Below are 14,399 nucleotides of genomic sequence, written 5' to 3' on the forward strand. Positions count from 1 at the left end.
GCTTGCTTCAGCTCTCAAGTAGGAACAGCTGTGGTACCGGTGGAGTCGAAGCGGGCAACGGCAGCCGGACCCTGGTGCACGATTGGGGCCTCAGGAGATTGTACGAAGATGAGCGCCCTGCTAAGGAGAAGATCGAGGGCAACATCAGACGCGTGGAACAGCACTGGCGCCCATGGCGCTGGCGGCGCCCCCTTGTATGGAGGTACACGATTGTCCACAAATCTCAGCAAACGCTCGCCAACAGACGTGGACGCGCAGGAGCAACATCGAGTCAGGGTCAATACGCTGATTGGCTACATCAACCTAAAACGCGAGAGCGTGCGACGCGACCCAACTCGGCAAGCGCCATCGGCCGCTCCCCACAGCACGCATAAACCCGCCACTCAACAGTGCAGGCTCAGCGACGCACGGGCAAGGGGTGCCTGGCGCGTCGAAGATTCATGCGCCAGGAAACCAAACTCGTGGCGTCCAACGACTGCTGCTGTGCTTGAGCCACCCGCAACCTGTGGCACATGATCGGCCTTCGACCTCGATTCGATTCGCGGCCGCTGACAGAGAGCGGTCTTGACACAAGCCATTATTTCCGTGCTGGCGACCCGTCAACCCCATGCAAAGTTGACCACTATGCTGGCCCATCAGGAGCCACACACGTGTTGGCGGACGTTTCAGCGCTGATTAAGGACGACGAAGAGATGAAGTTGTCTCGCTCCTCGGACTCGATGCAGTGAGCATGACTTGCAGTGCTGCTACGACAACGTCCTCTGCCTGTGCAGCACGAACGCCTCTGTGCGTAGGACAGAACGCACGTGGGACTGTCTGAATTCGTTGACGTCCTGCAATGTTGTTGATGTCTAACTCTGACATCACTTGTGTAGCTGCCGCAAGCGTCGGGGTCGTGCATGACAAACATGTCCTTCAGAGCAATGACAGCTGCCAACCGCCGGCTGTCGAGTAGCACAGCATGAATTTGTCGTAAACACACCTTATGCCGTTAAAAGCATGCTCTCGCAAATATGACGGCTAGACAGGTCGTTGTTTCGTGAACTCAATGGCCTGAACTGCGCCTCATCAATACCAGGCAGCGGGCACTACCACGCTAAACGAAGATCTTGGCCTTCATTATGCGAGCAATTTGCCTGCGCCGCATCGCTTAACAAGAACGGTAATTTACTGCTTCTCGGTAGATGGCCCACCTCATCATCTATTCTCCAAACATACATGCGAAGCGGTGTGTGTCGACGACAAAAGATAGGTAGTTCACCCCGTTATGGTCGCAGGCTTGCGTTAGCGTCTGGAATGGCAGATCCTGCTATCCGCGGCAAACCATGAGAGGGGAGCAGATTGTTCGTCAGTGCCACACAATGAATTCTTACAGAGAAATTGTACAGCCAACGTTCCAACGCTACCGTCACAAGATCCAGCGCCAGTCAAGATCCTTCCCCATGCTGCTAGACTAATTGCTCATCGTTAATAAAATCTACACCTCCTCGTCACTCTCATCACCCAACAGCTCGCCTTCGTCTGGGTCGACAACTGCGTAGTCACCCCTGCCTCTCGCGAAGGAGCTTCTGCTTGTGTAGGTGCGACCACCGAATCCACCGCCGCCTCTACCACCAGACACCATTCTCCACAGGCTGCCAATCAGCAAGGGGATAGCAGCAACAACAGCAACGAGGCCGCTAGCCGCAGCCACAGGGTATTTGACCCATGGTGCGTCCGAGCTGAACCCCCCACTACCAGAGTCACCGAGCCGAATAGCGCCGAACTTGCCAATGCCGTTCCAGTTCTTCCAGACGTAGTACCCAATGCCACCTGCGGCTGCGAAGGGCAAAACAATGGCGAGGAAGAGGGCAAAGCCACCGATACCGTGCTTCTTCTCGAACTCTTCTTCAAAACCAGGGCAGGGATGAACTTCGCCCATATGGTCGAACTCCTTACCACCCTCGCAAGTAGAGAGTGGAATCTTTCGGTAAGGAGTATTGTCCCAGTACTCGCGTGCACCCTTTGCGCAGACAGCCTTGGGGTCCTCGAGCGTGAGGCCAGCAATGAGCTTGCATTCGCCGCCGGGTTGCCGCTCGTAGTTATAGGCGCATTCGAAGTCACGTCGTGTGCATGTGCAGTTACGCTGGATGTCGTGCATGTGGTCGATGCGCTCGCCGTTCCTACACTTGACATCGCGCTTCTTGCGGTGGTACTCTGCGACGTGACCGAACAGGCACTCCTGATCTTCCTGCATGGGATGTTGGGGTGTCCAGAGATCGTAATCGCCGCTTCCAGGATTGTTCTCATCCAGGTTGCATTTCTTGGAGAACTCTTCGAGGCCGGAGAAATCGACGTTGATGGCAACGAGTTCCTTACCGTCCTTGCCCCACAAAAGGAAGTTGAGGGAGGTGTCGCTGGGCACCGTGGTGATTGCGTCCACGCGAACACCGTGCTCAGCGAACTTGTAGAGATTCCACTTGTCACCGCTGTCGAGTGAATAGTACAGATGATCCGTGTCTTCACCGCGGCGGACAATGACGACGACGGAACCTTGGTCGCCGAACTCCCAAGCGTAGGCGCCCTTCTTGATCTCCTTCCAAGTGATACCAGCATCAGTGGTCATGAACGTGCTTGCCTCACCGAGGGTACCAAGTTCAGCACCGACGTTGCCAACACCGAGCATGAAACCGACGGCTGTAGGAGAAGAGTATGTTTCGCGAGGATCTGAGCGCTCTGTGTATCCATGGATATGAAGACCGCACTTCTCGGGATTTGACACATCGCAAGAGTAACTCTTTCCGTCCGAATCTTTCTCGGGAGCCTCCAATGGAGTCCACTCGGCACCGTCATTGTGAGTAATTCGAGTCTGCTTCCTCTTCTTTGCGCCCTTATTGACCTCGTCGATGTTGGCGACTATGTTGGCAAGTGCGACGCCCTCCAGACCCTGCATCTTCTCGAAGTCGACGTAACCCTCGGTATTGCGGTTGACGCCGTTCAAGCTCATCACGTAGGATGTACCGTTGCTGTTACTCTTGACAATAGAGCCGTACTCTTGGTCTGGACGAGGGTTAACTGTGACGTGCAGGAAGATGGCATGTGTTGAGCTATCGAGCACAGTGTATGCTGTCTGGTGGTCCACGTTGAACTTGGGAGGGAAATTGGCTTCCGCGAAAGTTTTGGCGTCCAGGCTGGCCGACAGCTCCAAAGACTTTCCATCCTTGCCTTTTGTTGCGATGATGATGAACTCGGACATGGTTGCAAACTCAACAACTGATTCGAATTTGACATCCTTCTTCTTGAACCAGTCGTCACTCGAGATGAGCTCTACAGGAGCGCCCATCTCCTCCTTGGTGTATTGTTCACAGAAAACCTGCTCTTCTTTGACATCGCGGCCAGCTTCACGCCAAACGAAGGCACACTTCTTGACGTAGGGAAGCATAGCCTCCCAGCTTCCGGAGACACCATTCTTCTGTGAGACGTATGAGACAGTGTGGCAGTCCTTGTCGCCCAGCTTCTCGCAGTGTTCACCACCAAGCCATATGAGCCAGCCCTTCTGCTTCGGGTGGAACTGCAAGATCTGCAGCCTCTGCTCGTTGGGCATAACAGGAGCCTCGAAACTGTGGATACTGTCCTTGAGGCCGCGGTCTTCTGAGTAGTATACCTTCTTCGAAGCGGTCAGGAAGTAAACGTAGTTGTTTTCGTAGGTGTGGGGGTAGATTCGGACAATCTCGTCGTCGACAGCCTTCTTCCACTTCTTGCCGTGGTCGTGGGTGATGTAGGCTTCGCGCTCTGAGGTCAACAGAACGATGGTCTCGTCACGATCTCTAGCGTTGTCGCGGTCGTCCCTATTCTGAGTATCGCGCTCGAGGTAGTAGTGCTCCATAAAGTTGCTGCCCTTGAACTTGGTGATCTCGCTGGTAATCTTGTCGCTCTTCGGTGGTGGTCTTTCGGCATCATCGCAGGGCCTTTCGACTTCCTTGTCGCGTTCGGTTTCGCCCTTGCACTGGTTGCCAGGAATCTTTCTCCAGCCTGAGCTACCCTTGTACGTCTTGTCCTTGCCCTCGCAAGCACCCTTGGGCAGTCTGACCTGGTCAGAGGGTTCGCATTTCTTGTCCTTGCCCTCGCCGCTGGGTGCGAAGTTGACATCGCATTCGTAGTCTCTAGCAGCGTCGCATTCACAGGACTCAAAGTGTGGCGTGGGATCCTTGAATGGCTCGGAAACGAAGCAGTCGGCGTCCCACTTGCGCCTCTTGAACAGCTGCTTATGACCCATAACGCAGCTTGGTTTACCGTCGTCTTCCTTGCGGACTGACCAATCTTCGAAGTCCTTGTCTCCGCACTTCCGTTCGTGAAGCTCAGAGAAGTCGAGATGGATGATGACATGCTCGCGACCACCACCGTCTTTCTTCTTTGACGCGTAGAGCATGAATTTTTGGCTTGTCGAGTCGGGAAGCGTAGTCAGTTCGCGAGCGCGGAACTTGTAGTCGATCTTGATCTCCTTCCAAGTATCCTTGCGTCCATGCTTAAGCGAGTACATGATTTTGTCGGTGTCACCTTCGTCGTAGACTGCTACCAGAATGGATCCTTGGTCGCCGAATTCGTACTTGTGTGCTTCTTCGAGAGCCAGCTCCCACGTAAGACCAGCATCGTCTGAGACATATAGGTCACCATCAGTGTACTTGCCTAGCTGATCTCCGGTGTTGCCCACGCCCATAACCATACCAGGTGCCAGGCTAGAGAATACGCGGCCACTGTTGTGAAGGTTTGTGACAGAGTGCAAGTGGAGCTCCTTCTTGTCCTTGTCCTTGATGTGCAGCTTCTCAAAGGTCCTGCCGTCGTCAAAGCTGATCTTTGACTTCAGTTCCTTCGAAGAGCCCTTCTTCTCAACGCGTTCCCAGTTATCGACAACGTTGACCATGACCACGCCCTGGATGTTGGCGATTTTCTCAAAGTCTACGAAGCCTCGCTCGTTGCGGTTCATATGCTCAACGTTCTTTGTGAAGTACGTGCCGTTCGAGTTGCTCGTGTATAGTGTGCCCATCGCGGTGTACTTCGATGTCATAACGTCGACTTGAATGCTGTAGTTTGTCGACTCGAGTATCGTGTACGCATCTTGTTCGACTTTGTGGTCGCCGAACTCAGCGTGATGCCAGGTTTCGGTATCGGTCGTGACGTAGAGGGTTAGTTCGCTCGAGTGATCGGCCTTCGCAGCGGCAACGATGTAGCCTTTGACAGCTGCCATGTTTGCCATGCCTTGGACGGTGCGTCCTGATGACATGACCGGCTCATTGACGTCCTTGAAGTAGCTATGGCTGTTAGCATGATTTCAGACGAAGATCCTCTCTCAAGCTTACTTGTCAGACATCAGCAGCCTGAAGTCCTTGGTCCTGTCCGAGTATTTGCCCCTTGTGATGCACAAGATGCGGTCGTCGTGCTTGTCGCTGTCCATGAGGAATCTCTCAGAGCCCTTCGCCCATTGGCACATGCGGCGGTCCTCGATGAGAGGCTTGGGCTCTGTCTTGAAGCCATCTGTGGTGTAGTACGAGCGTCCGAGACATGGCGCAGTAAAGCAGTTCTCGATCTCGTTGAGCAGAATCTTCTTGCTGTCGGTCGCGTGCCAGGCGAGAGGTGCGCCTGGCGAAGGTGGCAGCTCGGTCTTGAAGGAGTTCCAAGACTTTCCCTGGTCGTATGTGATCCAGTGTTTTGACTCGCCCAGGACTGTGGCAACCTGATTGTCGTACGGATTCTTGAGAATGCCAGCTCCGTTCAATTCTTTCTCCTGCTTCCAGCCTTTTCCAGCGTCTTCTGATCTCCATATATTCCCACTCTCAAGCTCTTGCAGTAACGCGACCGTCGAATCGTCGAAGTAGAGGATGTTTACGAGCTCGCTCTTGAACCCTGTCGTCTCGACGAGCGGCGCATCGCTCTTAGCGGCGATAGAGGGCACGAATGCCAGTAACGTCGGCAGCAGCAGACTCGTATTATACCGCATGATGCATAGGGGCGATAAGGACCGCGGAGTGTGAAGGATGGATTGGATGCGTGCTTATTTGACAGCTGGCTGCTTGCCGTCTGCAGCCTTGTCGAGCTGAAGGCAACACTTCTTGGCGCTACTGAAACAGTGGACGCGACGCAACGAGAAGCTGCGGCGAAGCTCTGATGACACGTGGTAGGATGTTCGAAACGCGAAAAAGAATTCAGGAAGGTGCTGCGTGCGAGAAAGACGATATGCGCTCAAGAAGACAGGCTGTTCGAACAAATGCACGTCTTAGGAGATGCAGCTGTTCCCGGTGACGCGCGGAGGGACCCCTGCCACTTCGATTTGGTCATCGTTCCTGCCTAAACGAGCACGTACATCACCAAGCAGCCTTTCCGTCCACTTGTCAACTGCTACCCCAAGCTAGCATTTCATCTTGTTACAATTATAATCTAGACGGACATGTCTACTGTGAATGCTACAACGCCGCTAATCGTGCGAGAAGACGCCTCATACCATTTCCATCTCGTCCGGTTCCGACACAGAATCATAGCGAATCGCCCTATCATGTCCTAGTTGACTTGCCTTCTTCACACTGCAACGCAAACCACTGACGCTTACTGCATTTACTGCGTCCGGGTACTTACACCTTGCTGACCCACACAGACACTTCCTGTTCGTGAAGTAGTCGCTGTCATAGTCGACGGTGATCTGCTCACCAACAGCAGTATCTTTCTCTGCTTTGAGCACCAGTACCCTCTCCTTCCCGGCCCTTGCCTCGGCAGTGTTCTCATTGTTGTCGCAACTGTGGTTGCAGAACCTCGTGTAGTTCTCGCAATGCTCCGCATCGACATAAGCAACTCTAGCGCTCGTCTTCGAGAACTCTGGGCCAACCAAGACTTCGTGGCAGTAGTCGGTATTACCAGTACGATGAGGTACCAGCTCACCAAGTTATACTCCAAGGATATCACCCTTCTCCCATTCTTGTTTGGAATGGAGACCGTAGCCCATGTCAGGGATCGCACTAATCTCAAAGCGCTCTTCCCAACCTTCGGCGCCAGTGAGCCACTCACTGAAAGTATGATCGCAAGTATCTTCCTGGCAGAAGAAACCGCCAATTGATCTCGCTCCTTGCCAGCAGTATTTACCGAGACAATAGTGACTAACTGGCTTGCCGCACATCTTGATTAGCTGCTTAGCTGTGGCACCGGTCGCGTTTTCGAACAAGGACTACAGGTTCATCAATTGTGATGGACTTGTAGGTGGCCAGGGTCTTAGATGGTTTGCAGGGCGAACTTCCTTCTGCCATTGGTAGTTTACAAGGTGTAATGCCCTGATTCTGGAGGGAGGGCAAATACATCAGCTATGGTCATGCCCTGGATTGAAAATCGGCTGTCCATTACCATTTGACTCATAGAAGTACTTTTCCTGAGCGGTTGGCTTCGATGGACAACGACAGTAGTCATACGGCTCGATTCGAGCCGCCGCAGCGCGAGTAGGGCGTCGCCTTTTGACTGGCATTCTGCAGCAGTTTATTGTTAGTTTTTTATCTCAATAATTGTCCAAGTATGTTGCAGGCAGAGAACGAGAGTTTTTATTCGCCCTGTGTCTACAATGCATTGCACAGTACCTGAGACGAGGCGAACAGAGTCAAAGAGCTGGTTCCACCAGATAGTGGTACTGCGAGCGGGGTCAAAGCCTCAAAGGACTCGACCGCCCTCTTTGCGATTCAATCCGAATCGTTCAAGATAAAGCACTCTTTCTGGACGGCGCTTCAGGGCCTTCCTTTCCGAGCCATCTGAATATGAGCTGAGTGTGACGGAATTTTCTTGGAGCGCTCTCCCCTCATGCCCACTTCCTTACTAGCTCCAAGCAGTGAATTATCTTAGCTCCAGAGTTCGCATCACGGCCGCGATATCTTCCCTTTCTTCTTGCGAGTCACTTGCCATCCAAAGCTCTGTTCTAGTCAGCAATTCATACAGTCAGAACTGTAACGAGTGTGCACTTACCGATTCCTCCACCTTCCCGCTTTGGATTATCACATTCACAATTACTGGAACCTTCGCCTTGAAGCCTTCGACAGTCGCCTTCTCTAGATCCTCAGGCGATCGCACAAAATATCCGATCCCACCGCACGCCTCTGCAAGCTTCTCGTACCTCGTCTCACACCCTAGCGCCCAACCCCTCAAACCCGGCTCACCTTTTGCAGTCTTTTCTCTTTTCGCCTCGAAGTCCGCAGCTGAATCTGAATCGCCAAAATAGATCCCACTATTATTAATCACAAAAATGAGCACGTCCATACCTAATCTCGCCATAGTCTCGACTCCCATCCCTGAGAACCCAAACGCAGAGTCGCCCCTCAATTGTAACAATCTTCTTACGAGGCGCCGGACCGGACGAGGCTTGTGCATTGGGTGCATTATATGCTTTCCAGGCTGCAATTGCGTACGGGAGGCCGAATCCCATTTCCCGATTACGATCAGAGGTGCTTGTGCGGTTCTGAGCAGTGCTACCACCTGCGACACTCTCCCTGCCTCGGCTGCTGAAATCGGAGATTTTGAGATTTTGGGTATATCAATTACATCATCGCTGTCTTCCGGATCGATTGGATCGTTGATGAGGTCCACTGGCAAATCGATGAAGGCCGGGCCTGGCCGACCATAGAACGCAGTACGGTAGACCTCGGTGATAGTGGAGGGTAACATATCAACATTCGACGGCCTCGGTGAGATCTTGGTGTGCGGAGAAAGGAGTGTGATGGAATCCATCTCTTGGAAAGCTCCTTTCGTAGCAAGATGCGTTTCGATGGATCCACCGAGTAGAAGTAGCGGAAAGTTGTTCGCGCTTGCATTGCCGACCTGAATAAGGTCATCTAAGCCTGCCTCTTACTCGAATTGAGTAGACTGAAGATCGTACGACACAGAGCATAGCAAAAAGTGTTTGTCAGGTAAACTTACGCCAGCGATAGCGTGCAAGACTCCAGGTCCACCAACAACCAAACAAACGCCCGGTCTGCCGGTAAGATACCCATACGCCGTCGCAGCATAGCTAGCTGCTTGCTCATTTCGGAAGCCAATGAATCGAATGCCGATATTAATAGCCTGCTCAGCGATGTCCAACACAGGTCCGCCGACGACGCCAAAGACGACAGTCACACCTAAGTTTCTCAGGGTTCGTGCGATAATGCTCGCACCTGTTGCTGGGGATTGGGTTTGAGAAGTCGTGATTAGATGAGTATCATACCATCAACCTGTGGAAGACTGTCACTTGCAACTGACAACATAGCAAAAAGTAGACAACATGATGACTGCGGGTCTACTTAGATGATATGTAGTCGTTGTAATAGCCTGTTACAGAAAAAAAAATTGACTGGATATAGAATAAAAGAGCGCGCTGGAAGCACGCTTAAGCTTGTTAGCTCTTTGATGTATACTGTAAATTTATCTTCTACGACACTGATGTGCCAGTATCATCATTCGACAGAGTTCACAAAGCTTCCGATGGTAAAGTATATACATCTCGAATTTGCCTGTGGAACCACTGTGTACAATTGTTGTACAAACGATGCTGGGCGTCGAGGTGTACTTCGTAAGTCTCCCTAGCCTACCGTCGGTATCCAATCGCCTCACGCTCTTCTTTGAGTATCACATCCACTGGCAGCTTGCGGTGAGACGTTGATAATTATATACTGTTGCTAACCCCTCATCCACGATAAGATGTAGTTCACTATGGGTAGGATCTACACAGCAAGCTACGCTGGCTTTCAGCGTATAGCACAGTCATACGGTCAGATGCTGTACTCGCTTCATACCGTGTGTCTGTGCCTACATCGTACTTGAAGTTGATCTTCCCGAACGGGGTCGGGCCGATGATGTACGCGACCGTTCGTACGTAGAGTAATTGTGGAAGGTTGTTGATTACTAGATGCCAGCGCAACACATGTGGTCGCAATGTACTACACTATAAGTATATTTTTTCGTGTTCTATACCGGTAAAGAAACGGCGCACTGACGTGCATTGGAAAACACTGCTAGGGTCACAACTGCACATGCAATTAGTCAATGATATAGTCGGTCAAGCATCGTTTTCGCTCCTCGTTGATCTGTACTCTGGTGTTCCCGCTCCTTGGTGCTCGTCTGTGCCACGCCTCCCTTTGCGCAATCACAGACACGGGACGCTCTGTGGCTCGTTGCTAGGTTCTTGGAATACGAATGATCGTGTGGGAGACCGAGATGAGGCCTGTTTGATAAAGAGTGAGACCGATCCAGACTGTGTATGATCGTCGTGTTTGTGCCTGGGGCGTCAACAAGAAAGCGCCCTCGAGTGCGGGTGGGTTTTCACGTGCAGAAAATCGCAAGAACGACTGGCGTGCGCCAATAATGATGCCAGCCTGCAGGCGACCACAACCCTTGATTCTTGATCCCTGCAGGCGCGATCGGTTCCGGCAGGTCCCCTAGAAGTTTAACGTCCATTATTGCGGCGACGGCTGTCCATCTGCCATCCCACACCGCAAGAGTTGGTTCTGCTGCACGAATCCCCGCGTTTGCATGGCCTGAAGTTGCAAAACATATATTTCTCCGTCCCCGCCACACTCATGTCGCTTCCTCCCCCCGTCACCAGCCCCACGATGCCGCCGAGCAAAGGTGCGACCTCTCTTGCGCGCGTTCGGTCGCCAACAAAAGTGCTTGCTAACAATTGCAGACACTGCAAAGCATGAGTGCGTCTCCGAGGATGCGCTCCAGCACCTGAGGACGTACAAATACTCGAGCGTCGACAAATCCTTCATCTCCCGCTACATCCTCAAGCACTACGTACGATGCCCGCGACCTCCACCGCGAATGCGCGCGACCTGACACAAGACAGTGGAATGGCTTCGTGGAGCTGCTTCCTATGTGGATTGCGCCCAACTTGGTCACGTTGCTAGGCTTCTTCTTCATTCTTGGGAATGTCGCGTTACTAGAAATTTACGTGCCGGATCTTGTCGGACCGGTCAGTCCGCCTCATAATGGATTCGCGAGGTAGCAGCAAGCTCACGAACAACGCAGGCGCCGTCATGGGTGTACTACAGTTTCGCATTCGGCATGTGGATGTACTCCACCATGGACAACGTCGATGGCAAGCAAGCGCGCCGTACCGGAACCTCGAGTCCTCTAGGGGAGCTCTTCGAGTACGTAACTTGAAGCGCAATGCACCAACCCAGACTGACTTCGATGCAGCCATGGAATCGACTCTCTGAATTGCACACTTGCCAGTCTTCTGGAGACAGCAGCTGTTGGCTACGGCTCGACTAAGATTGGCGCTTTCACTGCTCTCGTGCCCGTGCTGCCTATGTTCCTTTCCACCTGGGAGACCTACCACACACATACGCTGTACCTTGGATACTTCAACGGTCCCACAGGTCTGTCTCCCGCGCAGCTTTCTTCCTAACTCTCGCTGACGTATCACAGAGGGACTGATCCTTGCGTGTACCTTCATCTGCATGTCCGGCTACTTCGGTCCTGAGATCTGGTCGACCCCTCTGGCGCACTACTTCCCCTCGTACAAGGCTGAGATCGGCAACGTCACACTCAAGGAGCTCTGGGTTCCCATCATTCTGTTCACGTTCTTCGTTGCCCACGTACCGGCCTGTTTGGTGAACGTTGCAAAGGCACGTCGATCCAGGAACCAGCCTTTCCTCCCCACCATCTTCGAGTGGACTCCTCTGGTCATCTTCACTGTATGCACCATGGCTTGGCTTGGATCCCCGTACTCGCACCTGCTAGACGACAACCACCTGGTATTGTACTGTCTGACCATGTCCTTGGTCTTTGGGCGCATGACGACCAAGATCATCTTGGCCCATCTCACCCACCAACCGTTCCCATACTGGACAATCATGCTCGCACCCATGGTTGGCGGTGCTCTCCTCGTCAACCACCCATACTTCACCATCCCTGGGACCACTTTCGGACCCCTATCTGCGAAGACTGAGCTGTGGTACCTCCGCGCATACTTTGTCTTCGCAGCAGTCGTGTATGGCCGCTGGGCTCATCTTGTCATTACAAGCATTTGCGACTTTCTCGGCATCAACTGCTTGACTATTCCCAAGCAGACAAGAGAGAAGAACGCCAAATCCAATGGCGTCGCTAATGGCACTTTCCCTGAGAAGGGCCGTACAGACTAGATGCCGAACACAAGCCTCTGGAACACAGGCGCTCACTGCATCTTTCAGGCAACGAATAGACACGACGGAGCAACCCACCATTTCGAGCATGCATGCCTCGGCGCACTCTGGGTTAATGATAGACTTTTACACCACACACCACTTCGATACAGCTTCGGCTCATAATGATCCTTGCATTCCTGGATACATACTATTTATACATAATATTTGGAGGAGAGACGCAAGCCTTTTAACGCCCGCGTTGAAGCCTGACGCTGGCTGTAATGTTGCATAGCATGGAAGAGGGACTGGTACATCGGTAGTATGATTACAGTGCATGTCGCGATGGCGGCATTTGGAAGATGTGCGTGGAGCACAGCCTACGGGAAAGTCATATCTTTAATACTTGCAGGGCGCAGCGCCCCGCATCCACCAATGAGACGCTAGGTCCTGCACGATCACGCTTCGTCGGTCCCAACTTCCTGGCTCTTGTTTCTAACTTTGTTGCGAATGGCCCACGATCTGCATCGCAGATCTTCTCTAAAAACAGCGAGGGATGCATGAAATGCGTGAGCTGCGAATACCAACCAATTGTGCGGCGCCCCCTCACGACACAGCCCTGTTCTGAGGCTCAAACGCCTCTTCAAGGCTTACATATTGGCGCAGGTCCAGCAGTCGGTGCGCATCCAGCTCTTGGGTGTGGAGGCGGGCTGAGACGCAACCTTCACATAAAGACTAGCAAGCAAACATCAACTGCGTTCGGTCTCTGCGCTGTTCTTGTGCCCTGAACAATCTGCTCGAACGACGAAGACTGGGACCAAACGACAGTCGTGTTCAAGACACAACACTGCACACTAGCCCGCTGTCGCGGCAACATCAATCATGGGCTGGAAATTACTGGATTGCGCAGAGACAACATGTGCGAGAGATAGGACATCAGTCGATGCAGACCCAGATATTGCTGGTATCGGTGTATGAGTTCCTGGTCACTCACAGCCGCCCTTGCTAACGCCTCCCTGGGTCATCGTAGGTTTTTTGTCTACGACATGCATCGCCTTTCTTGTCGCATTTACAGTACTCTTCTTACACCACTTCGAAGAGATCGTAAACTTCTTTCGAAGACGCTTTATGAAACGGAAGCCCACGTATGAGCAGAACCAACACCACGAAGGACCCTACTGGCGAAGCGTCGCTTTCTGGGCAAAGGTGCTGAGCAAGAACCTTCTTGCTCTGTCTGACACACAACTGCTTACAGGACTTGCTATCCAGTTCACAGCAATGATCAAACATTGCTCAATGTCTGTGTATCATTTCAGGATTGTCGTCGATCTTGCCTTCCTCACCACGGTTACGCATCTCCTCACAGTGGTGGCGCTGCGCGACTACTTTGTGAACTACAAGTGGATCAACCTGCCGCGAATAATCTTTATGTTGGCCAACCTTGCACTCCTAGGCTACACTTCCTTCGTCGCATACTCATATGACCTCGCTCAGCTTGAGCTCTCCGACTCACTGGCTTGCTTCTTCCATCAGGACCGACCACACTTCTCAGCGGCGTTCGGCGGGAAATGGGCTGCTCTTTTGATAGGCGCCATTGGCGGGCACGCTGCTGTGATAGCAGCCATGTACTGGTTCAAAGAACCTGACCCGGCAAAGAAAGACGCGTGGTGGTACTGGATCTGGTATGGCGGCGCTCTCATTCGCACATGGCTTGTTGCCCCCGTATACGCTATCTATGGGGTCTATATGGCTTCTGATGGGCTGTCAGAGACCCAGGCTCTCGGCAACCCGCCCAAAGGCGTCATAATCGACGGCAACGAACGTGCTTGGAACTTTGGACAGTTTTTGCCTGTGCTGTTACTTGCTTTGCCTATATTCGCTGGATGGGAGTGTTTCTGGGAAGAGAAGGACGAGGACCGCGAGAACCGCTTTTTGCTCAATGGCGCAAAGAAGTCGAGGAATACCGTAGATGAGAACTCTCTCTCGATGTTCCATGGACAAAACAAAGCAAAATACGGCGGCCACTCTAGAGATGCCTCGAGGGAAGAACAATCCATTGAAAGCATCGGTCCAAGCCCCGCAATCACACCACGTCCGAGCCCACACGTATCGCCGCATCTTCGCTCCACGTCTCTGGGCAATCCGGATCGTCGCGCTTCGACGGAACCTGATACCCTACTCTCCATACCGTTACCGGCAGCGAGCTCTGGCCTTGGTCTCAATTTTAGCAGACCAACTCCACCGAGGACACCCTCCATGAGCCCATCTCGGCTTCGTGACAGCACAACCTGAGCAGGA

General features: G+C 52.7%; 6 protein-coding genes across 6 annotated transcripts; 3 read left to right on the forward strand and 3 right to left on the reverse strand.

Moving 5' to 3' along the window:
• Positions 1-1,139: 1,139 nt before the first annotated feature.
• M421DRAFT_416796 (signal sequence binding protein) lies at positions 1,140-6,264 on the reverse strand. Its single transcript, XM_033591203.1, has 2 exons — positions 5,337-6,264; positions 1,140-5,288 (listed from the first exon to the last, which is right to left on the reverse strand). Exons 1-2 carry the CDS (start codon positions 5,972-5,974, stop codon positions 1,478-1,480), a joined length of 4,449 nt encoding a protein of 1,482 aa, XP_033452317.1. The 5' UTR covers positions 5,975-6,264; the 3' UTR covers positions 1,140-1,477.
• Positions 6,265-6,469: 205 nt separating this feature from the next.
• On the reverse strand, positions 6,470-7,580 carry M421DRAFT_402854 (uncharacterized protein; the record flags this gene model as incomplete). Its single annotated transcript, XM_033590248.1, has 2 exons — positions 6,931-7,580; positions 6,470-6,858 (listed from the first exon to the last, which is right to left on the reverse strand). Exons 1-2 carry the CDS (start codon positions 7,139-7,141, stop codon positions 6,470-6,472), a joined length of 600 nt encoding a protein of 199 aa, XP_033452318.1. The 5' UTR covers positions 7,142-7,580.
• A 361-nt stretch (positions 7,581-7,941) lies between these two features.
• M421DRAFT_54956 (uncharacterized protein) lies at positions 7,942-9,159 on the reverse strand (the record flags this gene model as incomplete). The annotated part of the gene is made up of 2 exons (XM_033595267.1): positions 7,942-8,817; positions 8,917-9,159. Coding segments are annotated over 2 exons (1,119 nt in total), but the record flags the coding sequence as incomplete, so codon positions are not given.
• A 665-nt stretch (positions 9,160-9,824) lies between these two features.
• On the forward strand, positions 9,825-10,243 carry M421DRAFT_416799 (uncharacterized protein). Its single transcript, XM_033591204.1, has one exon. The coding sequence runs from the start codon at positions 10,008-10,010 to the stop codon at positions 10,236-10,238; it is 231 nt and encodes a 76-aa protein (XP_033452320.1). The 5' UTR covers positions 9,825-10,007; the 3' UTR covers positions 10,239-10,243.
• Positions 10,244-10,442: 199 nt separating this feature from the next.
• M421DRAFT_416800 (ethanolaminephosphotransferase 1) lies at positions 10,443-12,584 on the forward strand. The gene is made up of 6 exons (XM_033591205.1): positions 10,443-10,602; positions 10,661-10,770; positions 10,823-10,948; positions 11,005-11,126; positions 11,176-11,357; positions 11,407-12,584. Exons 1-6 carry the CDS (start codon positions 10,554-10,556, stop codon positions 12,120-12,122), a joined length of 1,305 nt encoding a protein of 434 aa, XP_033452321.1. The 5' UTR covers positions 10,443-10,553; the 3' UTR covers positions 12,123-12,584.
• A 399-nt stretch (positions 12,585-12,983) lies between these two features.
• On the forward strand, positions 12,984-14,393 carry M421DRAFT_89448 (uncharacterized protein; the record flags this gene model as incomplete). Its single annotated transcript, XM_033597768.1, has 2 exons — positions 12,984-13,065; positions 13,177-14,393. The coding sequence occupies 2 exons, from the start codon at positions 12,984-12,986 to the stop codon at positions 14,391-14,393; spliced, it is 1,299 nt and encodes a 432-aa protein (XP_033452322.1).
• Between the last annotated feature and the right edge of the window lie 6 nt (positions 14,394-14,399).

Source organism: Didymella exigua (genome assembly GCF_010094145.1).
Source record: "Didymella exigua CBS 183.55 unplaced genomic scaffold M421scaffold_4, whole genome shotgun sequence".
Classification (NCBI taxonomy): Eukaryota; Fungi; Ascomycota; class Dothideomycetes; order Pleosporales; family Didymellaceae; genus Didymella; species Didymella exigua.

Bases quoted from the DNA above. Each gene is read 5' to 3' on its own strand.
- M421DRAFT_416800 (XM_033591205.1), top strand. From the start codon at position 10,554: ATGTCGCTTCCTCCCCCCGTCACCAGCCCCACGATGCCGCCGAGCAAA. The intron at 10,771-10,822 runs GTACGATGCCCG...GACACAAGACAG, and splicing joins GCTACATCCTCAAGCACTAC to TGGAATGGCTTCGTGGAGCT. The intron at 10,949-11,004 runs GTCAGTCCGCCT...CGAACAACGCAG, and splicing joins TGCCGGATCTTGTCGGACCG to GCGCCGTCATGGGTGTACTA.
- M421DRAFT_416796 (XM_033591203.1), bottom strand. From the start codon at position 5,974: ATGCGGTATAATACGAGTCTGCTGCTGCCGACGTTACTGGCATTCGTG. The intron at 5,289-5,336 runs GTAAGCTTGAGA...TAACAGCCATAG, and splicing joins AGGCTGCTGATGTCTGACAA to CTACTTCAAGGACGTCAATG.
- M421DRAFT_416799 (XM_033591204.1), top strand. From the start codon at position 10,008: ATGCAATTAGTCAATGATATAGTCGGTCAAGCATCGTTTTCGCTCCTC.